This window comes from Aphelocoma coerulescens, chromosome 20, assembly GCF_041296385.1.
Source record: "Aphelocoma coerulescens isolate FSJ_1873_10779 chromosome 20, UR_Acoe_1.0, whole genome shotgun sequence".
Classification (NCBI taxonomy): domain Eukaryota; kingdom Metazoa; phylum Chordata; class Aves; order Passeriformes; family Corvidae; genus Aphelocoma; species Aphelocoma coerulescens.
The window spans coordinates 1,141,019-1,168,061 of NC_091033.1; the positions used below are offsets into that span (position 1 = coordinate 1,141,019).

The 27,043-nt window shown below is 46.9% G+C and overlaps 1 protein-coding gene across 5 annotated transcripts in view; it reads right to left on the reverse strand.

Moving 5' to 3' along the window:
- The window catches only part of NDRG3 (NDRG family member 3), a 62,795-nt gene that overhangs the window by 8,299 nt on the left and 27,453 nt on the right, over nucleotides 1-27,043 (reverse strand). For 3 of the 5 annotated variants that reach the window (XM_069034592.1, XM_069034589.1, XM_069034587.1), the window contains exons 2-9: nucleotides 25,820-25,924; nucleotides 21,740-21,775; nucleotides 4,104-4,209; nucleotides 3,298-3,418; nucleotides 2,744-2,806; nucleotides 2,360-2,420; nucleotides 646-732; nucleotides 53-109 (exon numbers count right to left, since the gene is read on the reverse strand). In XM_069034592.1, coding sequence (XP_068890693.1) covers nucleotides 53-109; nucleotides 646-732; nucleotides 2,360-2,420; nucleotides 2,744-2,806; nucleotides 3,298-3,418; nucleotides 4,104-4,209; nucleotides 21,740-21,775; nucleotides 25,820-25,876 — 588 coding nt within the window. In that variant the 5' untranslated portion in view covers nucleotides 25,877-25,924. Of the gene's footprint in view, nucleotides 1-52; nucleotides 110-645; nucleotides 733-2,359; nucleotides 2,421-2,743; nucleotides 2,807-3,297; nucleotides 3,419-4,103; nucleotides 4,210-21,739; nucleotides 21,776-22,027; nucleotides 22,188-25,819; nucleotides 25,925-27,043 lie in introns of those variants that run through there. The other 2 variants (XM_069034588.1, XM_069034590.1) reach the window with 2 other exon arrangements.

Below are 27,043 nucleotides of genomic sequence, written 5' to 3' on the forward strand. Positions count from 1 at the left end.
ATAGCTCCACGTACAGTTGCACAGGCAACATTAACATCTGCTGGGTACTTACATGGCCAAAATGATGCGCCAAGACAATATCCACAATGTTGGTTGTCCAGCCTGAAAACTGAAAAAGAGTGACCATGAATGAGGAGGAGAGTGAATGGAAAATGCAGCTTCATCACACATTGCAAAACAGCTACTCAGAGTCAAGAAAACAATGAAGAAACCATTCAAATTATATAAGAAGCAAATGCCTGAAGCTGGGGATGGACACGTAAAGCTTCAAAGAAACTGTACACACAACACAGCTCTCCAAAAAACTTGAAACCTTGAATAACTTCAAGGGACCAGAATACAAGAATAATTAAGAGATCCATTCAAGATCAATCAAATGAAGACTGCAAGCAGGAGTAATAAGTCAGAGGAAAGCTGAGTGCTCCAAGCAGTTTAGCTGCATTTCTTGTTCATATGATCACATCCACCCCTGCCCCTAAGGCAGAGGCCATACTATACCCAGACCAAGAATGCAGCAGGGACAGAAAATAAATCGTGCATTTTTCACCAGAAATGGAAAAAATCCTGTATTATGTCCTTTTTTTTTACTCCACACTGTTCATTAGGTGCTGTGGATAGCAGATGTGTGGGGAAGCAGAATCTCACCTTTGATGCTGCCCAGTCAATCCATCCCTTTGCACACGGATCAACATTAATAAGAACAAGTCCTTCCACCAGGTCAGGGTGGCTGAGCTGTGGGGAGAGAGCAGAGGCACAATCAGAAGGATGATTCAGCCCACACAGTGGTCAACAGCTGGTGCAGCAGCTGGAAAATTTCTTGCAAAAGGTGCGAGACAAAGTAAAATGCAGACAAATTAGGGAGCTCCTCTGTGCCAGGGTAACAGCTGGCAGCCAGTGGCTCCCAGCAAGACCAGACTCGATTCACTTGTGGCACTGAGGGACTGATTGCTCCATAGGACCTACAGCCTCAGCAGTGCCTTCTGGTGACCTGTGCACCTGGCACAGATGCGGGTCCTGCTCAGGCCCTGTGTGTTACAGGGCTGGGAGCAGCAACCTTCTCTGTTTCAATCCAGCACCTCTGTGAGAAACCTGGAAAGGCTCCTGTGCCTGGAGAGCACCTCCTTCTCCTCAAGGAAGAGGCAGTCTCCCAGTGGAGATGAGGCAAATGGCAGTGGAATTAGTGCTGAGGCCCCCAAACCCCTGCAGCATGGAAAACTTGAGCTACAGTGGCACCCACTCCCCAGACAGCACCCCTGCTGCCTCCTTGCCTGCAGACACCCCTTCCCCTGCTTCATCCAGCAACTCAAAACCCTGTAGTGTACCTCGGGCTGTACCTGGGCAGCACAGGTAGGAAGCACTTATGAGAACTGCTTGCAAACATAAACTCAGAAATCAGAGGCAACTAGCCTCTGAGTTCTGGGCTCGCTCCAAGGCTGAAGTTCTATGGTAGCTCTCCTGCTCTACTGCACTGATGTGAAGCAGAAGGAAACACCTCTGTCCTCAGCAGGAAACTGCCCGCAGCCCAGGGAGCATGGCAAGGGCCCTGTGGCACTTTGCTGAGGACTAAGGCTGATTTGCACAAACTCCTCTTTAGCAAGGCTGAAAACTACCCAAGATATAGAAGGCAAGGAACAGTGAAACACCAGTGCCTCACACTGCCCTGGCTCAATCCTGACTGCAGAGAATGGGAAACAGAGGACTTTGTGTAGGAGAGGCAGCTGCCCAGCACAGTGGCCTGAAGAAATGATAGCGGTCTGAACAACTGGCAACTCTCTGCACTCATCAACCTGAAGCAAATTTTACTGAAAATGTCACATTTATGGGGCTTTTTTTAACACTATTTCTGAAACACTCAGGCAAATTCCTGGGCTGCTAAACAATGCCCGCTGATTTCACATGAACACTACACTCGAGAGAAATGTATAACCAGGTACCAAAATAGAGGCAGCTCTCTTGTGTAAGGGTGGAGCAAAATCTGCTTCCTTCTAGTGACAAAGCACATTCCTCATCAACACCAGTTTGCAGTACATCGCCACATCAATTCTTTGGTGCTACAAACACTGCACACAGCACACAGTAATGCAGCCAGTCTCTGTGAAGACTCAAGACGGGCTATTCCCAGCACTCAGGATGGGCTCTGCTGACTCAAAGGCATCACATACAATCTTTCCACGCCTGGCACAGCTTCAGAGTAACCCTGACTGCTACAACATAACCATCTGGATGGAGGTAGCTCTCCCATGGCTCCCTGCAGCCCTCCTGTAATTACTGACTGCTACTTTGCCTGTGCCCCACACCCTCAGTCTGATCAGCAACGACCACAGCCCACATGAGTCACCAGCAGTGAAGAGATACTTACTGCACACCTGCTGAGGACATAAGCACCAGCTCCCAGGCCAATCCCAATGAAGCTTTTCAGGCTGAAATACAGGCATTTCACAGTCAGCAAGACTAACTTAGCTCAGATGAAGCATCCCTAGAGGCAAAGCCTTTCCCCTCTGCATCCAGATGTGCACTTACGGTTTGTTTTCGAAATAATGCAGCAATGGTGCAGCAGCCATAAATTGCTCACATAGCAGACAGTGTTCCTAGCACAGAGCTAGACAGGGTCACACTGACTGGGAGATGCTTGTGCCTCTTGGGACACCTCAGTGAGCGTATCAGACACAGCACGCAGAGACAGAGATAGGTGCTGGAATAGCAGTATCCAGCTGGCTCACCCCATTTTCTTTCAGAGACTTACTTCAAGTGTGTCAGAACAGCAGGTAACATTTCAGCCAGCTCATCCATACTGGGATACTGGTACCTGAAAAGGAAGAGAGGACCTCCAAATGCAGCTTGACAGAGGTTACCTTCCAGTTCCACTCAAGGTAGGAGGAGGGACAAGGAACATCTGACAGACACGTACACAGGTTATTAATGTGCAACAATACTGTATGTTTCAGCTGACTGTGTGGATTCCATCCCTCAGAGCAAGACTAACACACAGCTGGGATCTTTTGGCCAGTCAGACTTCTGTGGCAGGATGGACAGATGAAATGCCAGCTCGACTGCAGTGTGCTGGGCTCATGTTCAAGTCAGAAAGCTGGTACCAGACTCAGCACTAGTGAGGGCTTTACCCAGGTCTTAGTAATTGGAGAGTTCCATGAATGCCCCTTGGGAAGCCTCCTCATCTTGCCATTTCCTCTGCTGCTGACAGCTGCTTACTGCTACACTCAGCCTGGCAGTCCCAGCTGGCTTAAACTGGGTACTACCTCAGTCCAGACTGAACAACATGGGTCTCTGCAGACCTCTTACCCAGATGGGAATGGGGGAGCTCCTTCCTGCTGGCCTGGTGCATCCACATGGCACACAGCAAAATGCTGGGTGATCTCTTGCATGTCTTCGAAGTTAAAGAATGCATTAAAACAGGATTTGTCTGCAACAACAACATAAAGAAATTAGACATTTATTTAAGTTTTATTGCAAGCCACCCTCTAAACACCATGGCACACACCTGCAGGAACTCAAGTCCCCACTGAGCCCACAGAGCAGTGGGTGCTGGATGGTGTATGTGCTGTGCCTCAAAACTGCAATGCAGCAGTGAGTCCCAGCAATGGAACTGCCATGACTGGAGGGCAGGCACAAGAACAAGAGTCCAGCCTGCAATGTCCTGGAAAGCAGGGCCTGCAGCACCTGGGTACTCAAAGCACTCACAGAGGAGCACCTGTGTGAATGTAACAGTACACGTTGGGTGAGAAGACATGTCAAAAGATCAGCTGAGCCCACCAGATCGTTACGCTCCTGCTGCAGCCATGTAGAAGGAACTTGTTCACCTGCCCAGCACCCAGGGAATGGATACCCTATCACACAGTGTAGCAAGTCAGCTAGAGCACTACAGTGTGTTGGGTGGACCTATTTCCACCTTTCCACCTTGGCCCTACCTTTCAAGGGCTCTTGGAATGGACAGGGGCACGCCACGTGCTCTCTCTCCCGCAGACCTTTATCTTTTCACCCTGGAATGACCTAATCTCAGCTCCATGCCAGGCCTGCTACTCCCCACGCTCAAAAGCAAATACCACAAACAATCACTTTTTCAGGGTCCTGGGAATGCAAGGGCTTACGGTTGAGGCCAATGTCATGGTATGTGAGGATGACAGGTCTGTTCCCCTTGGGTGTGCCCCGCATGGTGACATGAACCACTCCAAAAGCTGTCTCAATGTCATGTTCCTGCAGAGAGAGAAGAAGGAGCCCCAGTGTTACATGTGCTGCCTGCACAGGGAACCCTGAGGGCCAGCAGCAAGGGCCTCATTCCCACTTTAACACCGCTCTCCTACTCACAGTACAGCTCTTGAAACCACTGAACAGTTTGGGTTGGAAGGGACCTTAAACACCATCTCATTCCAGCCCCCCGGCCACGAGCAGGGATACTTTTTGCTAGATCAGGTTGCTCCAAGACGCATCCAATCTGGCCAATCCACAACCCTGTGTGGATCCAATCTCTGTATTCAACCTCTGTGTCCAACCACTGCCCAAAGCAGCTTGCTTTTGTACAGATGTGCAAATGGTCTGGGGCTGCATCTTCCCATGATCAAGATGTCTGGGATAACTATGGACTTTGGAAAAGCTGTGGAGATGTCAGGAAAGCTGGGTATACAACATCACCAGTAGGTCCCTTCTCTCATCTATACTAATCAATGGAGAGACATCCTCTTACAGAAACTGTAAAAAGCACCAATTATTTTCTTGATATTAAGAAAGTACCTGCTTAGGAAAAAGCTTCATGGTTCAGCTTCAAGACAGGACATTACGACCTCAAAAATATGTTTTACTAGTTTACACAAAGTATATGAAATTAATTCCGAATGACCTGAAAGTCATTAAACCAAATACAGGACTGGTGAGACTACCTGGCTTGCAGCACACCAGAAATCCACCTCACCCCCCCTTTCTGGGTACTCTGAGGCCTGGTTGTGGGGCAGACTGATTTAGTTCTTGCAGTGCAAGACCCTCCTTCCCCCAGCTGTGCTTCTTTTTGAGGACTCCAAAGCCTCTCTCTCCCCTTGCCCCAGGAGTGCGGCAACAGGAGGACGCTGCCCCAGCCAAATCACCTGTGGTAGCCTGAAACCTTCGTGAGCTTGCCTTTGAAGGATGACAAGACACCCCTGGCTGTCCTTGTCCTCCAAACGGGGCTGGGTTTGCCTGCATGCAGCTGTTGGGTTGTGCATGTGCAGAAGCTGGAGTACTTACCTACAAAGCAGCAGAGACCTGTCTGCAAGTGACCTCACCTGAGGCTCACCTGTCTCCCTTTTCCTTAGGAGGGGACTGCGGGGGTATGAAAGGACTCGTCTGTGTGTGCTGAGCGTGTGTCCACGTGGCAGGAATTCCTGCCCTCACAGCAAGGCTGCACAAGGCAGCCCAGGGTGTAGTCTCTGCTTCCTCAGCCTCCAGAAAATCTGCAGGCTCTGCCCCTTGCCTGTGACTCAGCTCTCTCAAGACTGCTCTGCTGAGCTGGGCACAGCTCTGTCCTGTATTCCTGAAGGATGTGCCGTGCAGCCACAGCACTGAACTCCAGTTCAGTGCTCTCCAAGCCTGCAGCTGTTAAAGAGTCCTTTAACTGAAGTGGCCACTTTCAGAGAAGGCCAAGAGTGGTGACTGGCAGTGCAGGTGGCTGGAATGGTGAAACACAGTGAGGAAAGTGGAGAGCGCAGCGAGTGCCAAAGTGGCTGGAGCCTGCAACCCCCACTTCCCTGTGCCTCAGAGGGCTGGACTAAAGGCTGCCACTATGAGCAAGACTCTCTGCCAGCTCTGGCACTTGCTAGGCTCTTCCATAAGCAGCTTGAACTCATTGAGCTGGCAGGAAACTATCCAGCTGCCTTTTTTTTGTTTTTGTTTTTGTTTTTAAATTAATCTTACTTTGTTAGACTTCTGCCAGGTCAGTGAGTTAAGAAGCTCACAGAGAGGTCTGGCAAATGCTGATTCTGGCTCAGAGCCCAAGGGGAGTGCATGGGGTGGCAGAAGGAATAACCTTGCCCTGAGCACAAGATCAATTAAACTGACTCACAGCTCATGAAGATACACCTGCAGGGGACGAGGGTGGGGTCTACAGGCAGCAGCAAAGGTCAGCTGTCAAAGAGAAGCAAAACCACTAAACTGAGGCAACAATGAGAAAAGCACAGAAAGCAACAAAAGAGCTGATGATATTGAAATATGTCTGAATACAGTCTTTTCTGTAATTACATCTGACCTTACTGCTAAGGCCACCCATGCTTTTTACTAGGTAAGCTACAGGACAAGGTACTAGAAACAGACACACCCACTTCCCTTCAGAGCCTCTGTCCAAGCATCTCAATGTGTTTCAAACTGCAGCGCCCTGCATTTCTGTTTTCCAACGCTGAGCTTGGATCTCAGCTCTCAAGTGGGGAAGGAAAAGTTTCCTTGAGCTAATAATCAATTCTTGCTCTCCTGGTTACTTTGACTTTGTACACTGCATAAACTGCACTTTGGGGGAAAGGGGACTACCCTGCTACTCCTTCAGTCGCATTAGTGATTCAAATACAGGGAATGTACGCTTGTTGGAGGTTAAAATTTTTTTTCTTTTTTTTTCTTTCTCTCAGGGAATTTTCTCCCATCTGTTGCCTAAGAAATGATAACAACCAGTACTTAAAAGAAGTGGCCAAGATGGGATGGAGGGGTGCAGCTGGCTGCAGCTTCTTAGCCGGGAGCTTTTCTATTGGGAAGGGCAGAGAGACCTCGAGAGTTTTGGGTGGGGGGTGAGGGCTGGGCTCAGCTCCTGGCTCTCTCTCAGGATTGGAGGGGAACGGTCGAGTTGCTGCTACCGCGGGAAGAACTCTCTGCCACCGCAGAGTCCAGCCCAGCACTGCTTCTTCTTAACTGGGGGTGAGCCTTTGCTCATAAGAGCAGCCGGTGAACTGGGACCTTATTAACACCCGATCTGACTGGAAAGGACCCTCACCATCTACTCGGGTGCCTCAGGGGAAAAACCCGGGACCCCATCCCCGTTCCCGGAGGGAGCATCTCCTGGCCATGTGCAGCAGCTGCTTTGGGAGCCCGCCTGCCACTGCCGGGCCCTGCTGCTTTCTGCCGCTGCTCCGGCTCTTTCACTGCACTTTAACCCGACCCCCCGTGCCCACCGGGACACCCCGCGGCTCCTGCTACAGCTGTGGAATTTTCTGCTACGCTTTGTGTCTGCCACCCGGGCGCCCCCGCCTCTGCTGTGGCAGCCGCCGCTCCGAGGTTCCTGCTGCGCTCCATTCCGGCTCCCGAGCGGCACCCGAGGGGCCCGGCTGCCCCTGGGGCTTTGCCAAGGAAGCCCCTTTTCCATCCCTCCCGCCGGCCCGGCCGCCATTGCCGCGTGCAGAGGCGGCCGAGCTGGCGCCACAGCGCCCCCTGCAGGCGCGGGGGAATCCCCGCAGCCGCCCTGCCCGGCCGGGAGCCACCAGCGCCCCTGGCGGCCGCGAGCGGAGCTGCACCGAGGGGAAAGGGCCCGCGGCCGGGAGAGGCCGGCCCTGGGCTCTGCTGCTGCTCGTTGGTGCTGCCGGCGCTGCTGTTTGTGTGCCTTGGCACCCACACACACACCAGTAAAGAGCTGTTATTCCTTTTGCCGTAGCTCTGCCTGAAAGCCCCTTAATTTCAAAGTGATAATAATTCAGAGGGAAGGGGGTCACATTTTCCATTCCAAGGGAGGCTCCTGACTTCCTTGGCAGACACCTGTCCTTCAAACCAGCACAACACTGAACATGGCAGCAACATAAGAAATCCCATCTTTAACAAATCTCAGCAAGCAGCACTTATAAGATGCTAAATCTGCAAACTTCTTACTCTGCCCTGTGCAGTGTCGATGCCTCAGTCTGGGAGAGTTTAAGGTTACTTTGTATTTCTCCTGCTAGTTCCCTAGCAAGGTGGAAATCCTCCTCGTGGGAAGCAGTTACCCTTTTCTACTCTGAATAAAGTGTATTACTTTTAAAAGCCTTTTTCCAAGGCTTTCTCCTTTCTACCAAGGGAGCAGCAGCCACTTCACCTAGATAAGGGCTCCTACCTTCACTTTTTTAGCTGCATATCAGCTATCATGCTGATCTCTTTTTCAAGATGACCTGGAGAAGTAAGACTGAGTTTTACCCCCAGCTTCCCTACAGGTAATCCCATGTCAGTTTTTCCAGTGAACTTCATTTTCTCTGAAATTTTGCCCTGGAGTTTTAGGGCTTTTACCTCAATCTCTGATTGCAAAGGACAAAATCATTTACAGATGCCACACAATTAGAGCACACATGGCTCCCCATCACCTGTGTCTCCACAACAGCTCTCTCCCATGTATCAAAGCCACAAGACAGCATGAGACAGAGGCTTAAACCAGAGCTTAGGTATTATGCTTTAGATGACAACAACAGTCTCTACACTTACACAATACAACTGCTACCTTGAACTGCCCCCCAAAAGTTATTATTTTTACATTATTACTGGCTTATTACTCTCTCAAACATGGAGCAGAATACCCAGTTACAGTGGGTACTAGAGCACTCAGTGAGAGAACAGGAACTTGGCAGGCTGTACCCTCTGTCCTTGACAAACAGACTTTCTTCATGTCCTTCTTGTAGACACCCTTCACAGCTGCCCAGTGAGATGTCCTGCCTGTGTCACACTGCATCAATGCTTCCTTAACTGCTGGTGTTCCAAAACACAATTCTGGCATGTTCTCTCCTTGTATTTGCCCTTTGCTCATGTAGAAATGTGCTAGAAAGAAACAGACACTTCCAGACTGGCACACTTGGTTTCTTTCTGCTCTCTGCTCAGGCCAGCTATGACACACTGCATCAGTGTAGTTTGAAAAGAGATTCAAGGGTTGTTACCCTGCAGGTGCCTAATTCCAGCTAAGGTCTGAACACTTACCTGGTCTACTGCAGGGAAGCAGTGATACAAGAAGGCAGGTGGAAAACATGTGGCCAGGAGACAGCCAGACTTTTACAAACCTGCAGTCTACAAAACAAGGGAGATGACGCAAGAGAAGATCAGGATCCACAGGCTGTATTTTGAAGAGATGGATAAAATTCAATTTTCACTTAGGGACTGAAAATTTTATCAGAGGTTTTTCTGAAGAGATTTTTATCTTTTGTCTTTATTTGTATAGTAGGTAAAAATAAACTGCTGCAAATAGGACGTGGGTAGCAGAGGCAGCGTGGCTCCCAGAGCCGGCTCTCGCCAGCTGTGGGCACAGCCTGTGCCACACTCGCTGCTGGGACACAGCACTGAGGCTGGGCAGGCAGCTGCCATCGATCCACTCAGCACAGCTGGGAGCCACAGCTTCAAACAACAGCAGTGCCTGGGGGCCAGGAATGAGAGGAGCAGTGACGGAGGAGGAACAGAAGGCATGGAGACCAGCTGTAGTTGTAGCCTGCTGGGCTGACTTCAGGAGCCTGTGCTTGTGGAAAAGGAAAGTGTTATACAAGTCCTCAAACACTTGCATCTTGTAACAGTTTCCCAGCCTCCAACAATCTGTAGGTCAAATAAGACTTCCTGAACTGGAGGTGTGGTCTTCAACTTTCTGAGGATGGAGCTGCAACCCCCTAACACTTGTGTCTTTGGTACCTCTCTCCCCCTGTGACCAGAGCAGCTCAACCTTATTAATTTGTGGGATAAAGAACCACGTAATTCCCCATCTTGTATCTGCTGATTTTGCATGAGATCTCCTGGCCCTTGGTTTGGAAGCTTGGGAGCAACTGACCCCATTTCCATACTCCCCAGAAATGACACCCTAATAGCTTGTGTCTCTCCCCTGCCCCTTTCTGGGCTGATGTGCTTGGGACAATCAAGCCAGCCCTGGTACAGCAGCTAACCCTGACCATACTGCTGTCCTCCAAAACTGCCCCAGGGAGCTCCGTCCTTGCTGAGCCAAGGGGGCTGGCAGGATGTCAAACACACGCAGGCATGCTGTGGATGCACAAAGCAGCACAATGAGGTTGTTTGTTCTCTCTTCCTGATGAACAAGGATTGATTTACTTTGCTGAAAGTCACAAGCCCTGTGCTGACATTGTCACTCATCCCTTGCAATGTTAAGGTCTTATGCCTCTGGGTTATCATCAGCCCCGAGCACATGCTTTCATTTTCCACTCCAGGAAGGTCTGACTCAACGTGTAGCACACTTTGTTTACCCAAAGGCCCATAACTTTTGTCGCTGTACCTTCCATCACTTTTTCCATACCACTAAAGAGTATATTTAAGCAGCACAGGTTCCAGCACAGATCTACAGAGTGCTCCTCAAGTAATCTCAACTGTGAAAACAAATGCTGGGGTTTTTTAAATCAGTATTTCATCCATCAGTGGACTTCTCCTCTGACTGCATGGCATCCTAAGTCCCTTAAGAGATATGTCTTAAGACTCTTCATGGTCCTGTCTCTTGGAAATCCAAAGTAGGCTGCACTGACTGAATTCTCTTTATTTGTATCACTACTGACTCTTTCAAAGGATTCCAACAGCTCTGCAGAGCAGGACTTCCATTTAAAAACTCACACTACCCTTCCCTAATACTTATCAGTGTAATTCATCCACTATACTCTGCTAATTTTATCAGTCTGTCTTGTGTAGCTGGAATTCCCAGAATTCCTCTGAATTCTGACCTGTCTTATAAAATGTCTGACAGGTGCATCACTGGGCACCATGGCAGCTTCAATAGAGGAGCGTAACCTCTCACTTAACACCTCAAATATTTAAACTTATTTAAAACTCCTGGGTTGATACTTCCAGTTCTGGCAACCTGCTACAAATGCATAAATATTATTTTTGTAGAGCCTCTGCAGCAGGCACTGGGTGAAGGCAGGGTCTGTGCTGACTCCCCACAAAGAGCATTCCAGCACAGTACTCTCTGTGAGTTGCTCTGTGCCAAGCCTGCATGCAGAAAAAATTATGTTGAGTTTTTCTGCTATGACTAGCCCTAAGCCTTCCTTCCAGATTCCATTTTGACAGGTCTGAAACACGACAGTTGTTTTATTCCCCTTTGCAAATCATCTCTCAAAAAACCCCTCTGTCTGCTTTGTTCTGTTCATATATTTAATCTGCTAGAGTTTATAACCTCTTCCATTTTCTCTAGCTTTTTGAAAAATGCTTTGTTTACAATTGCCTCCCTGCCCTTCTGTTAGTCATGCTGGCTTTCTGGCACCATTCCTTGTCTCTGCTGTGATGGATGGTGGGCATTTGCTTTCTGCTCAGTTTATTTTCAACAATCTTCTCTGTTTCTGTGCAGGTTTTGTTCTGAACTTCGAGTGCAAAACTAATGAAGTTTTCTGTGGTTTGCTGGTTAGTTTTTTCCTTTTCCCCAAGGATGTTGATCTGGAATACATTATGGTTCCCATCACAGAACAGCTCTTGGAAGGCACAGAACACATTTCTCTGCCCTCAGAATCATGTCAATGATGGCTTCTCATGCTCTGGGGCTCCTTAACCTGCTGCTCCACAGAAGTTTATGGCTAAAATGCAGTGTTGTTACCATGTAATGGACGCAACTTAGATTGGCTGACTTGATGATGAAGTGCCACTGGAAAGAGTCCTTCTCCTGTCCCTCTGCCCTGCTGCACATCCATTGAGCTGATGGTCTTAGGGAAATCTGTAAGCAGGAGTGCAGGCTTGGGTTCACTGTCCCACTACATTAGGAAAACGAAGCAACTGGCCCTGCAGTCACAGGATCTCTCATCAAGATGGAAAGTGAGCAGTGCAAGTGCACATGTGGTGGCAGAGGCACTGCCTTGCTTTAGCTGTACTGTTAAGAGACACCTTCAGGTAGAGCTTGGGCAGAAAAACAAGCAGTGGCCAGAGAAAGGCCACCACTGCTACTGACCATCTCTGAAAGCCCTGTGATTTTTGGTATCATCTATATGGTGCCAGCTCCTGAGAACCTCTGCTCTTGATCAAAGAGCCCTGCACTTCAGAAGCGTGTGTGAACCATAGTGGCTCAGATACTGGAAGGTGACACAACACAACCCAACAGAAGCTTTGAAATATCTGAGATCAAACTCAAACAAGAACTGCTGGAAGGCATTCCTTGCTGGGGATTTGCAGACAAGGCTGGGACATTATTCTATTTGCTCTTAACATTTCTGAATGCTTCTCAAACTAAGGAGGAAAACCCACACCCAACTCTGACTGCCAAAGCCTCCATCTATGGCAGGACTGATTATGGAAAGAAGTAGGCATGTGGCCAAAGGTTCAAATTTCTGACTGCCACCTTCTGCCTTTGGCCAGAGAGGAAAAAATGACAGTGCCACTGACAGGTGCCACCTGTTAAAGAATCCATTCAGTGCCAGTAGCTTCAGGTGTAGCTGCAATGGAGCTGCAGGTTGAGCTCTGGAGAGCCAGGAGCCCAAGCCTGTGACAAGAGGCCATGAACTGAAGACCCTTTGCAAAACAAAGTGCCCAGGGACCTGAGGCCCAGCGAGGGAACCCAGACTCAGACGCTGCAGCAGCCAAGGACCCTCAGACTTTCCTTGCACTTTGACTGTGAGGGGACTAATGCCCAGGGGTTCCTTTGTTTGGGGCCCCTCTTTGGAGGCATCAGCTCGAGCTCTTATTTTGTTGCTTTGTTATTTAGTTGTTGCACCATGATTGAATTATCTTAGGGATCTGGACGTCTGTGACTCTGCTATGGAAAACACAGGGTAGAGCCAGTAAGAAACCCGCTTGGACTGTGTTTGGGATGTGAGCTGCCAGGGACTTGGTCCCAGTTCAGGTGGCACAAGAGTGACTGCCAGAGTAGCTCCGGGACGGTTGGACAGAGAAGTTTCCTTAAGGCCACCAAAAATTTCCCATATTGAGAAAAAACATTCTGAGTGAAGGAGTGAGGCATCCAAAGGCAGCTCCAGAGCTGCCAAATGCCTTGAGCTCCAGAAACTCACAGGCAGCAGAGGTAGCAGTCCAAATTCCAGCCATGCTCCCACAGACCCAGGTCACAGTGTGATCCAGTGCTTAAGTTTTAAAAGTTATTAAAGGCTGAAGAAACCATTTGTTTCACAGTGGGAATGATTAATGACTAGAATTTGTATTACCAGTGCTTTTCATGACTAATTTATTAAGTTCTTTTTTTTGGCATTACCAGATGTCTTTTACTCCCAATGTGCAGCTGCTCAAAGATCAAAATTAATTCCTTAGAAAAATTGGGATTTATTTAATTTGGAAACTGGCAATAAAGAACACATCTGTGAAATCCCTTCAATTTTCTTTTTTAACATTAAAGCCTGGGAGAACACAGAGCAGCATGGCATATAGTTGCTTGCACTCTGCTCAAGCTTGCTGAATGTCTGTACTAGCATAGGGCTAGAAACAGCCCCAAAAAAACCTTTCAACTTAAGGACATGCAGCTCCTGGTTCACCTAAGGCAAAGAAAACTGCCTCCGCCACTTTGCTGTAAGGTGGAGGAGATGCAGATTACTCAGGGCAGGCTTTCCCCCTTTTCACTGACTCTGTGGCTACACCTATTTACTTTACATCATCTTTGCCATTTTAGCAAAGGTGAAAAACAACTGCATCATGCTCCTGGGGCAGCCTATCCCAGCTAATAACTATGGAGAGATTAAAGTAGAGACTCCATTGTCTTGCTCTCGGCAACACCTGCCCTCAAATTTCTACACATTATTAAAACAATACCATAAACTATGCCTGTAAAATAAGAAAAAAAAATATTGTAAGACTCTGAAACATCACCACCTGGTAACTCTTACCATTATAACACTGCCAACCTTAAGGCAGCTGGTAGATGAGTGCTTCCCAGCTCCTTCCCAGTGCAAAATTATTTTGCAAATAGTCGAGCTGAAGGAGATGGCTGCATGGGAAGCAAATCAAAATCAGATTTAAAGCAACATCTTGAAGTAAATTATTCATTTCCATACAGAACAGAAACTTATTAATAGAAAACACAATATGATCTATGCAAGCAGGCAATGGTTTCTGGTACTCTGTGTAATTGGATTAAGTCTTAAATAAGAGAAATTCTGGGTGAGAATTGAGAGCAGCAGAAGAATGAGATATGCAATCTGCTTACACAAACTCAAAAGCATCAGGAGACAGAGGTGCTGCTGTTGCTGTATATACAAACAAGCATTTGTGTGTGCCTTTTCCAAAGGCAGGAGATAGTGAAGGATGGACCCAGTGCCTCTCTGTGACCCTTGTTAATGCTCAGTGTCAGCCAGCAAGAACTGGCAAGTCACTTCCAAACACAGATCCTGCCAGAGAACAAACACGTGCTCTGCAGTCAAAGAAACTCAGTCAAGTGAGCTACAACATGAGCATGGCTGACAGGCTGGGTTTGCGCTCCCAAAGCAGAAATCATGAACCCCTACAACCACGTAATGCTGAAACCAGTAAGCAATTCATGACATGTCTGGGATGTAGCAAGATGCACTTTTCCATCTCCTGCCTTGCCCATGTATTACAAAAAGCAGTTAAAACCACAACTTCCTTGCACTCCAGTCTAGTATCCACTGTCATGAGCAAGGCACCCAGCACAGACTGAGGAATACAAGGTGCTTCTTACTCCCACTCTGAGAGTAGATCCCCTCTTCCCCATCTAAGGCAGGAAACTGGACCTACCTAGATCTATAATAGTTCAGGGCGAATTAAACCATGGCAGATGAGCTCCACTCTGCCCAAGGCTGGCAGGGGGGCACTCTGCCCTGCTGTTTTGAGACAGCAGCTTGAGACTGCAGCCTTCCCCACAGACTGCACACCAAACAGAGAACCTCTAGCCCTCCCATCCCCTGAGCAGTGGACTAAAGGTGCCACCACCTGCAGACACACAGCCTTTGTAAACCTGAGGCCGCGCAAGGAAGATCTGAATGTGCTAATACATAGGTGAGTCTGAAATAGTTTGTGTGACTGCTAGACCCCAGATCACCTTAATTCCTCAAGGAACCGGGCAGGTAAGCCAAGGGCCAAGGACAGTCTTCCTACTAATATGATGTCCCAAACTGCATTTCAGTACCTTGCTGAAGACAATGAACATCCTAAAATCTCTTAAAGAAGAGAATGCAGGGCTGTGTTCTGCATCTCCAAACTTTCCACATCCCTGGGCTCTAGCACTGCATTGAGTTAAACCTGGTAGTACAGTTACTCATTAATTGCTGTGAAATACCATTAATAGGTGCTGCCTAATGGATGAAAACAGCTCAACCTGAAGCACATACATTTGCTTTGCTCTAAAAACTCAAAAGAACATAAAAAGTACAGGAACTTCAAGTATTACAAATGCATAATCACCCCTTTGGCACACTGTTGTCACAGAATGCAGAAAGCAAAACTAATGTTTAATTAAACCCCAAGGAAGGACTGTGCACATACATTTAGAAATAAGAGTCACATTTCAGTCTAAGTCCAGCTAGCTAAAACTTTCCAGAACTCAACACTGCAGTTTTACAGAAAAGTGAGCTTTTCGATAGAAAACCAGATGGGAGGAAAGCTTCCCAAGAAACAAAAATAATGCAAAAAAAGAGGCCAAAATAAAATTCTATTTTAATAATTTTTATCTGTACAGTGCTTTTTGCTGTGGTGTCAGAAGTCAAAACCAGTACTTTAGTGGTGATGCTAGTTTTAATAAGATTAGGAGTAGCTTTAATCTAGCAGGTATTAGACTTGCTTTCTAGATCAAAATATCTTCTGTGTTCTAATTAATTTCACTCTAGGACTCTGAACAAAAGAATTCGTTGTACAAATCAGAAGAACACTGGTCCTCAATATGCCAGACAAAATATTTCAATACGGGTGAGAACAGCTCCCATTATTCACATGAGAAAGCAAACCCTTCCTCAAAAGGGCCAACATTCTAGTTTATCTCATCACAGTAAATAGAAGACGCCTTAAAATATCTTGTATTCAATGCCACTGGGTAGCACTCACAAGCTGTCTTAAAAAAAAAAATCTTAAAAAAATCCCACAGTTTCAATTTAACCTCTCCAACATCAGCAAATGCACACAATGGAATATGTCAATAACCTCTCAGCAGCACACACCCTCTCTGACTGCAAAGCAAGTAAAAATAAAGCAAAGAGACTAGGCAAGGACAAGCAAACTTTCAAAAATGCAGCTTTAAAAAGCTTCAAACTACTTTTAAGTTTACATACTTGTAAAAGAACTTCTCCAAAACAGAATCAGTACAAACATGGGCTTATGGAAAAGTGACACTTTCAGTAAGTGACAAGAAATTCCTTATGGAGGTCTGTCATTAACTCTGCAAACATTGTGCTGTGTTTTACTCTGGGCCCAAGCAACTGAGTAACTCCACATTTTCCATTAATGTGTCTTGGTTTGAAAGACAGGTGTGGGCCACGGGAGGTGGGAATGGAATGGAAAATGTGACCCCCTTCCCTCTGAATTATTATCACTTTGAAATTAAGGGGCTTTCAGGCAGAGCTACGGCAAAAGGAATAACAGCTCTTTACTGGTGTGTGTGTGGGTGCCAAGGCACACAAACAGCAGCGCCGGCAGCACCAACGAGCAGCAGCAGAGCCCAGGGCCGGCCTCTCCCGGCCGCGGGCCCTTTCCCCTCGGTGCAGCTCCGCTCGCGGCCGCCAGGGGCGCTGGTGGCTCCCGGCCGGGCAGGGCGGCTGCGGGGATTCCCCCGCGCCTGCAGGGGGCGCTGTGGCGCCAGCTCAGAGACCACACAGCAATGGCGGCCGGGCTGAATGGTGACCATGGGCTGCAGCAGGAACCTCTGAGCAGCGGCTGGAACGGCAGGGCGGGCTCACCCAGGGCAGCAAGCAAGAGGTAGCAGAAACTCCGCAGCTGTAGCTGGAACCGCGGGGCATGGGGCATCTGGCAGGGCAGGGGGTGCAGAGCTACAGTGTAGTGAACACCCGGAGCAGTGGCAAAAAAATCCTGGCGGGGTGGGGCAGCAGCAGCCCGGCTCTGGAGCAGGGCAGGGAAAGGCTCCCTGGGAGGGGGAAAGGGCTCTGCATCCCGGGGTTTTCCCCTGAGGCACCCCAGCAGATTTTCAAAGTCCTTTTCTTTTAGTGAGGTAGGGTGTTAATAAGGTCCCAGTTAAGTGGCTGCTCTCACAAGCAAAGGCTCACCCACAGCAGAAGAAGCAGGACTGAGCTGGGCTCCAGCAGCAGCAGCAAATTCCACCCCCCAAGCAGCAGCTCCGACCGTCCTCCTTCGAAGCTGAGAGAGCAAGAGAGCGAGGAGCTGCACCTAACCCTTTCACCCAACCCAAATCTCGACATATGTCCACTCTTCCCAGAGAAAGCCCCAAGTGAAGAGAGTAGCCAGCTGCACCCCTCCCCTGAGCTGTGACAACTTTCTTTTGTCTCTCTTAAGTACCCAGTCATAATTGTTCCTTAGGAATTCCTAAAGAGAAAGAAACAAAAGCAAAAAGAATCCTAAACCCCAACAAATGCCAGCAAGACAGCACATTTTTATACCAGGCAGCTTAATTTCTTTCCTCCAAGGGTTTATGCATGCCTTTTCCTTTCTGTTTGAGATGAACCCTGCATGTCCTGGACTTACTTATTCCCACCTCCTCCTCCTTGAGAGCTTTCTGCAAATACTCAGCCAAATCCCAGATGATCTCCACACCCCAGGCCCGCTTCTGCATGGTGTGTGCTGAAAGCCAAACACTTCTCTGCCTTCCCGTTGGTGGGAGGCAGCAGAGGGGAAGTGTCAGCTCAAATGATCAAATCAACTCTTCAGATCAAATGCCAGCTTATGTCAGACTGAAACATAACACAGGTTTAGTTGGATAGTTTTGCAAATATATCATCATATTCCTTATTTCTATTTAAAGCAAATCATCTGGAAAAGAGGGGAGAGATGTAGGCTGAGACAGAACACCTACTTCTGAAAGCTGCAGAGAGTCTGCAGATAATAATAAAAGCACAGGCACAGCTCTATTAACAGCGCAGATCACCACACCATCTGTCCATCAGCATCCCAGACCATTTATTTGACCATCTGCCTATGGGCATTGGGAAAAGTCAAGCCTAGACTTCATTAGGGTTCATACAGCTTTCAAGTAAAATGTAGGTCTCATATTTAGGTTAATACTTTTTAGCTCTGAGAATAACCTAAATTCATACTGATAAAGACCCCTAAGCCTCCATGCTAGCTTTCCATTTCATCTCCACTGCAGTTACCAGATTATGTAGGGCTGTTTAACTGATGCCCAGGCAATCTGTTACGTATCAGGGTTAGCTTTGGTTGCTTGCATACAAACAGTTTAAAAAAAACAGGACAGCTGTATCTGGAAGTCAGCTGTACCAGAAAAGCTAAAAAGCTTCCTCGCACACATTCACCCCAGAGTATCAAATTTCAGAAGCAGGAAGAAGCAGAAATTTGTGCTGTTGGCTTTGCCCAGATGTGATCCTGGCAAGTTACTCAAAAATAAAACCAAACACATGGGGAAATGAACAGAAATTCACAATGGCATCACCCCTTTTCACCAAAGGAAAGATCTTACAAACCTTAAATATACACGTTACCTTGAAAAGTAACACATGCCAAAGCTATACAGAAAACAATGTGGGGAACCTGTGTGCCTGGCCCTACACACCTCCTAGAGTCAGTGACACTGCTAATGGCATGCTCCTGAGATGGGATTAAACTAAACACTACTCCCATTCATAAGCATGGCCCAGCTGCAGAGAATATTTTGAACCTCCAGATTTCAGCCAGAGAGAGGTCTAGAGGCACCACAGAAGGTGGTGAGGGTGGCTGTTACTCTGGCTGTATCCACGGAAAACCTAGGGCAGGGACATCAGTCAGTACTGGCAGGAGCTGGGACCCTGAGGTTTGTTCAGTTGGTTACAGCATGGTGCTAATAACACCAGAGATGGTGGGTTCAATACAGACCATTCACTTAAGAGTTGGACTCGATGATCCTTGTGGGTCCCTTCCAACTCAGCATACTCTGTGAAATTCTGGGATGGACTTACAGCAAATGACCTCATGGCCAAGGGCACAGAATAACACAGACACAGAAATAAAACAGGACTTGTTCCAATATATCAATGTCTTTTACTGGAGAGCTCAAACTGGACCTGCACTGCCAACAAGGTTATCAACAATGCTGACAGAGGCTCACCTTTCCCTCACCACCCTCTTCCTTCACCCCACTGCCTGCAGCCCTGCAAGCACAGTTCAGGATGTGGTCAGCCCCAGTCAAAGCCACAGCTTTAACTCCATTTAAAACAGCTTTTTTTAACTATTAGAAAAATAAAAAGGTCTGAAATGCAGGTCTTGCATCACTGATGCCATGATCTCATATTGCAAACACTACACTGTACAAGATAATAAAATCCATCTCACAAATCCTTTAATTTTTGCCTTAAAACCCACCAGGTCCCTTGCAGATACTGCTGCTATTGGAAGCTGATTGAGAACTTCACTGCACTGTAACTGGAGACCATCTTCCAGTTATCAATCTTCATCAATTTGTGGCCGGTTTGTCAAGCTAAGATCCTCCCTAAGGCTCTTCCTCCCTGTGAAACTCAGGACAAATTAAACCACTGCCCCAGCCCCAGTGCTTTTAAGTCTTTCTCTACACAAGAGGATCTTCCTTCCTCTGAAAGCCCTGGCAACCTTCTTCACTTCAAATTCCTCCAACACTGGTAAAGTCACACCACAGAGGCCTGGATGTGGCAGCCAGATGTGCTTTGCCAGATTAAAAAGCAGCAGTAATTTTTCACAGGACATTAGCTCAGTCTCCAAGTGTAAGCACTGTTCCTGGTACTAGCAACTGAGACAGAAAACCCAAGGACCCAACACACGATCCATCCTCTCTGGAAGATTTCAGAGATTTAAACCAGCCCTTGGGGTATTTTCCAAGTATTATGCGGGGGAGCGTCAAGCCAGGTGTACCCTGAAACACCACCTTGTAGGGAGAGATGCTGGAGGAAGGTAAGGCTGGGACAATATTTACAGTCATGAGAGACACCATGTTAACATCTTGCTTAAAAAAAAGTATTCTACATGAATTACATGGTTTCCTGGAAAGAACATCTTGCCTCCTGCCCAACTGTTGCCATGGCCACCAGCTCACTGGTGATCTACAGCAAAGCAGAGAAGCAACAAGCCTGTCCTTCCTGGCCTAGTAGTCCCCAGAGCACCTCTCCCTGGCTGCAGACCACTCAGCTTTTCCCAAAGCTCAGCCTTGGAGAGGACAACCACAGCTCTGGGACATGCTGAGTGTGCAGGCTGGTGGCTGCAGTGCCAGGTTTCTGTGGGGCTTGCCCAGCTTCAGATCTGGGGCTTTGTTTAAAGAAAAATGCAAAGAGGCTTTGCTTGTTGAGGGGAAGTGTAGAGCCAAAAGGCAGCAGCCACACAGAGCTCTGTGACAGGGCGTCCTTCCCACCTTCCCACTCTGCTCCGGCTCCCAAGACCATGCTGCTCACAGCCAGGCAGGGCATGGGCACACCCAGAGCTTTGGTGGGTCGGTAGAGGACTGCCAGCAGAGGCCAATACACAATATAGTCATATTCTTCCCAATCCTGGCACACAGACCACAGCAGGAAGTGCTTCTGCTGTCTAACACTTATTCAAAGGCATTGCACCTATTTTTACCCACTACTCATCCCACATGGGAGCACACTTTACCTCTAAAGGTAACAGAGAAGATACAGATAGATGGAGACATGATGGCATAGGAAAGTGTTTTAAACCCATTATCTACTTTTATTTCAAAAGAAAAAACATTGCTTAACACTATTGCTGCTTTCCAGATCAGACACTAAAGTTATAATATGAGAAGAGTAGTGATTTTTATACTTGTAGGCTTTAAGACACCAAAACTCACAATTAATTGAGTTAAAGCAGTACAGTGATATGTGCCTGCCCACATAGGGTGGACAGTATCAGTGTCTGATATTAAGAGAAGGAAAAAATACAGACTACCTTCATAGGACTGTATTTACTATGTTGCTGTTGTGCACAGGCTTGCAAATGGTTTTCTGGAATCACCTACATCAACAGACTTCTATCAAATTTATCACATGATGTTGCCAGCCCCTGCCAGCAGCGCTGTATGACCTGCCCTGTGTCGAGCAGAGCACTACAGACACAGCAGCCTCCAACTGCTAGAGAGAAACAACAGCCACTACCTGCATGCCCACATACTCAGTGAAAAGGCAGCAGGATAACCTGATACAGGAAATGAGCCTGTGCTTCACAAAATGCCCCACAGAATCTCAGTGCTGTGCTCTGCCAATCACAGAGTGTGTCCTCTGTCTTGGATGCTGGTGGAGCAGTCAATTCTACAAAAGGATTATTCCTATGGCAACCAGAGCCATTGGGCTCACCTCTGTACCATCAATAAACTCCTGGAAAACAACCATGGCTGTGTCAAAACAGGCCCAAGCAAAGCAGCATGCTGTATCTGGGGCAGCTTTGTCACTTCCATCTCCTCTCAAGACAAACAGGTAGAACGTGCAAGCTCCTCCTTTCCCAGCCAGCGAACCAGATGGGACATGAAAGAGCTGCAGTTCTTCAGCATACTGCATTTTTCCAAGAAACTGTTTTTCAGGAGACCAGCCATCCTGCAAGATGTTGTGTAGCCTTGGCAGAGCAGTCTGCACCTCAGAACTCAGAACTTTCATAGTGCTCAGCATGAAAGGGTGAAGGACAATTTCCGTCACTGGACATATTCCAGCTCTTATTGATTAAACCTTAATAGGAGCTAAAATTAAGATACAGATATTTTTTCCATCTCTCTCAACATTACTGCTGAGCTACAGGGAATTCCCAACCGGTCCTTGTCTCCCACACATGGTCTTACCTGACAGTCGAAGTCCTGGAAGTTGCGAGCTGCATTCTGTTAACAAAAAACAGGAAAAGAGAAAAAAAAAGAAAAAAGGGAAATCAGCACAATGCCCCAGAACACCCCCAACAACAGCATGAAAGTTTCCCATAGAGACCTCTGTTTTAGCACAGTCAAGACTGGCTGCAATCAGGTAAGCAGCAAAATGCAAGACCCGTACAAGCAAACCCCATGCAAGAACTGCCCATTCCTATACACCAAGGTTATAGGGCTGTAAGGAGGCTACCAGCTAAGGGAAGTGAGTACCTGTGTGCACAGCTGAGAGTGTTCAAGCAGGGACAGATGCACATAGGAAGGACATTGGCCACAGCTGGGCTGCATATGGGTCTGGGTTTTGTCTACTCCTGGTGTCCATTAACAATTCGAATGCAAAAATCCTAAAGGATTACTCCTGGGATCTCATGTACTGCGTGCAAGAAAACAAGCCATGCAGTCAGCTCCTGTGCAGCCACTGCTGCAGGCATGGGATCATTTTGTGACAGACACAGGGACCAGCAAGCTCCTGAAACCCAACTGCATGGGAACTGCACACAGCAGCTCACCACTGACTCTTCCCAGAATGTGACCCCATGCATGCAGGTGAACACAGTCAGTAACAGTACCCACTTGGCATCCTGCAGGTTGGAAGGTCTGCGGGAACTTGTCTGTGTGCCCATGCGCTTTGTGAAACACTGTCTCTGACCACACAGTAGGTTACATCACTGAGAGCTGTCAGCAAAACGCTGAGCAAACCACTTGAGATAGCATTCTAGCTTTTGTGTTTTAGGCATAGCACCTTGGTACTAAAATTACTAGGAGAAAACTAGGATCACATATGGACAACAGAAACACTCCAAACATTTCTTCTGGCTGAGCACCCTCATTCCTCTCCATGTATAAACACACGGCCATGTCTTCCTTCCTGCAGAGCCTTGCCTTGTTAGCAAGAACAAGGGTTGCTACCTACATTCTGCACTTCAAGACATTTAAGTTGAGGTATCTGCAAATCTGTTTTAAGAATCCATTCCGCTCTTTCCTCCTCTGTGTTAAGTATTGAACTGTGGCAATGTTTGGAGCAGGACATAGCAAAACCCACTACATCCTCAGGACTAGGGAAAAGAAAATAAAAAGCAGTCTCCTCTTATTTCAGTTTGAGACCCTGAAATTAATTGAGATCACTGACACTACCACCAGCTTGTGAAGCAGGTCAGTTCAGTCACCCATTTCTCTATGGAGAAAGGAGAAACTTCTGTACCCAGCACTGGATTTGGATGGTGCATGCTAAGTAAAAAAGAAGGTGATCTGAATTTGTACTTGGTAAAGTCTGAGATTCTCCAAGCAAGTGGGGAGGAAATGACACAAAGCAAGGAATAAGGCTCTGAATTGGGCTGCTTGTTGTCAAGGTATACCATGAGGCAAAAGAAGCTGACATGCCCTGACTCTCACATACTTGACTTTAACACACTGAAAATCTGACTTTAAAACATTTATTCATTGTCTTAACTTGAGAAACTTTAAGGCAAGTTTTTCAGGCCTCTGAAGGTGTCATGGCTGCACCTCAAAGCACAGAGCTGGCTGGGCTGACTCAACCCAGCCTAAGGGCTGCCTCTTTCATCTCCTGAATCCGGCTCTGGCACTTCAGTAACCTTTTCACTGAGGCTGAAATAACAGGAATCAAAGATGCCAGAATAATAGTGTCACTGGGACAGTTGTTCTGATCAGGCAATACTCTCTTTTTCTCTCTCTTTCAACTAAATGGGAACATTTGAAGTTTCTTTACTGCCCCAGTATAAAGTCACTGCATTTTAGTGAGCCTGAATGAGGTGAACAAACATAATGTATTTTACTTCCCTGCACTTGATATTAGGCTTAAGTTACACAAAAACAAAACAGTATTCATATTCTTTAAAAGTCAAGCTTGTAACTTCTTGCTGATTTGAGACAGAACAAAGCCAGGACTCAGTGGTCCACAGTGGCACTACCTACCATTCAGACAAGTGAACAAGATATGACCCATTTCCACTTCCCAGGTAATTCCACTGGTTTCAGAGTTTGAGAAACCAGAGCTCCCTTCTCTGTGTACAGCAGCCTTTGTATGTGAAGAGTTCATGAGAACTCACTCATTAGCACCTTAAGAGTTTTACAGTGCTATTTCTGGCCATTTAATCCATGCTGGCTCAAGCTCCTATGTCTAAAGCGGGTTGCTGGTCTGTAAAAACTTTAGTGAACTGCCAGTTCAATAGATTTTGGACTCTGACAGTTGCACAGAGTAGCAGGTTATTGCACCACACCCTCATGCTCCATAAACTATGTCTAAAAAGCACACATGTATTCTCTCAAGCTTGAAAGCCTTAATAAGGGCCAGACCTTGGAGGTGGCTGCTCCCTGAGGCCCTCCTTTTGTTAAAACTAAGTGTGAAAAGGAGAGCCGCAGGATACTTCTCTTCCCATACAGTACTGAGGATGGTTCTGGAGCCACCCTTCATATTTCTCCCTACTGAGATACTATATACTTCCTGTAACTTTAACACTGAGTCAAGGAAAGCAAGTAGCTACTCTTTGTGTGCCTTTCTGCACAATGGTTAACACCACTGGGTGTTCTGTTTGGGTGAGTATTCGAACCACAACTGACACCACACCACTGGATGGGGCTGACCCGGCAATACTTGACAGAAAGAGTGGAAACTTATAAAGTGAAAAACACGTCAATTTGGCATGCTTCAATGCCTCCTACTTAGGTCAGCTGACTGAAGCAAGGGCAATCTACCCAGTAGAATTCAAACATAGAAAATCCCAGGAGAATCATGAGCAAGATCTGGGCCACTGTATTTAGCAAGCTTGTCTTCTGTAAATGTTTCTCTCTTGTTCTGAAATTACAAACTGTCTTCAAGGCCTGTATTCCATATTTTTATTTGCTGATCTACACTGATTTTGTATTTTCAAGACTCACCCTTCCAGGAAACATTTTTTTTAAAAAATGGTGGAAGCCCAGTAGTCAGCACTAGTCTGTCAGAACAGATACCCGGACTGCAGATTTCAGCTGAGTTTTTAGATTTTACAGATACTAAAAAGATACGCTAGAACGCTAAAGAAATGAGCAAAAACTTATCAGTACAGACTAAAACATAGCAGAATTTCAGAGATTTCACCCATTTTGTGGGGGGTGATGCAGTCTTCTGCAAGCACACAGTGAGTGCACAAAGCACCACAGCCCTTTGGCAGCACAAGCCAGTTCTTGATGTCAGCCATCAAACAGCAAAGCCTTAGGAACTCCTTCCCACACCGTTAGGCTTGGCTGTGAGCTATGGAAAGTGACCAAACCACATTGCTCATAATCATAATTAGTTTGCAGACGCAAGATGCTAGATCTTGTTGGGATGCCTGTAATGAACTTAGGCACTCTCAACAACAGTTTATGGCAGAATTCAGTGAGGCCGGGGCTCTCCCAGAGCCCAAATGGCTTTTCTCCAGCCCGCAGAAGACAAGAGTGAAAGACTTAAACAGCTGCTGCAATACAATGATTTTCCAAAGTCTCATGAATCTGGACTGCTAACTGAGCTCTGCACACATTAAAAGGAGATGACTCTCCATTACTAAATCCAGGGAGACAGAGCTGTTTTAGGGGTCAAAACACTAAAGGATCATTTAAGACAGAATATTAAAAAAAAAAAGTAAAACAAACAAACAGCCCCCACCAAAAAAAACAGGATACAATCCAGCATTTCTCTAACAAGGAGAAACTTATTAGAGGTTCTACAGCTACACCAGGTCAGGAATGGGATCACCTTTTCAACTGCTGCCCAGCCTTTGCAAATCCTCAGTATGGGTATGACATACTGTTTGGCCAGGACTCCAAAATTACCTGAACTGTGGTGGTCTATCTTTCTCTGAGACTTTGGAAGAGTAGGTGGTGGTAGATTACCAGAATGGGGAAGAATTTACTAGGTTTCAGTGCTTAAGGTACTTTAATCTGTAGACAGATTCTGGCAGCTAGGGCTCCTTGCCAGACACAAAGTCATCCCAAGTACACTTGTGAGGATAAAGCAGCAGCCAGTATTACCTTGTCATTCAGGAGCGGTTTGATCTCTGTCAGCTGAACATCCTGCAGTTCATCCATGGTGCTGGAAGTGAAGCCAATTAATCCTCAAAGCAGCAAATAGGGATTCTGAAACAAAGGTGTATTGTTAGAAACAGCATTACAAGTTATGCTAATCAAAGGAAGATTAGAAATTTTTCGTTAGACTTGTCTGTGCTTCAAATTAAGCCTGTGAAAAGCTGGTCCTTGATGCAACATAAAGCACCTGTAAGTGCAGAAGGCAAACCCAGTCCTGCTCTCACTGTGCTAGTCTGGTTACTCCTTGCCCTGCCCACCGAGAGCTGTCCCTGAAAGTTCAGGCCTCTCAACTGAGAAACTGCATCCACTTCTATGCATTGCTGGTATTTCAGCCATAGTGTGTCTGGAAATGAACTGGAAATTACTTGATCAGCAGAGTGAAAAACTGTGTTTAGTATGTGGTAATACTGACTTCCTCCTGCCATGCCCTACACACCTAAATCCCAGCATCCTGCCACCAAAGGCAAGGCTGTGCTGTATCCCTGAGACATACAGACAAAACCACATCTACACACAGGAGACGGAGGTGTGGAGATCCACGCTCCTTGCTGGCAGAACATAAGACAGTCCAGAATTCAGGCAGTCCTTGAGATATAAGGTGAGATACAAGGTGAGATATAAAAAGGGCCCCAGATAGTGATGTTCCAGTGGAACATGTGCAGACAACACTGTTAGCTTGGCAGCCCAAACCATCATTCTGTCAGATGGTGCAGAGTCAGCAAAGGAAAGAAAAAAATTAATGGACACTATGTGAAGCTGTCATACACCTGTGGGAAATGGCTGCTGCCACGGAGCCAGAGGAGAAATCTTTGAATATAAATACAGCAATTAAGATGGAGGAAAAATATGGCTGAGTTTACAAGGCATTTAATTTTTACTCTAGACACTCTAGCTGTGTTTCTAGACAGAAGAATTTCTAGAGCAAGCAGCTGCAGCAACATTAAAAGAGCTCTGGCAAGAGATGATCACACCTGATGGTGCAGTCTACCTGATTGTTCAGGAAAATTGTACCTATTACTGCAGATGAAATAAATGAAGTCATCAACTTCGTTTGACGGAACAGAAGTAAGCATGTGGTGGACTTCCTGGGCATCAGCTGAGCATGCTAGGAAAACACTTTTGAATACTGTCACAAATCAAATTATTTGTCTAGGATATCATAGGCTACTA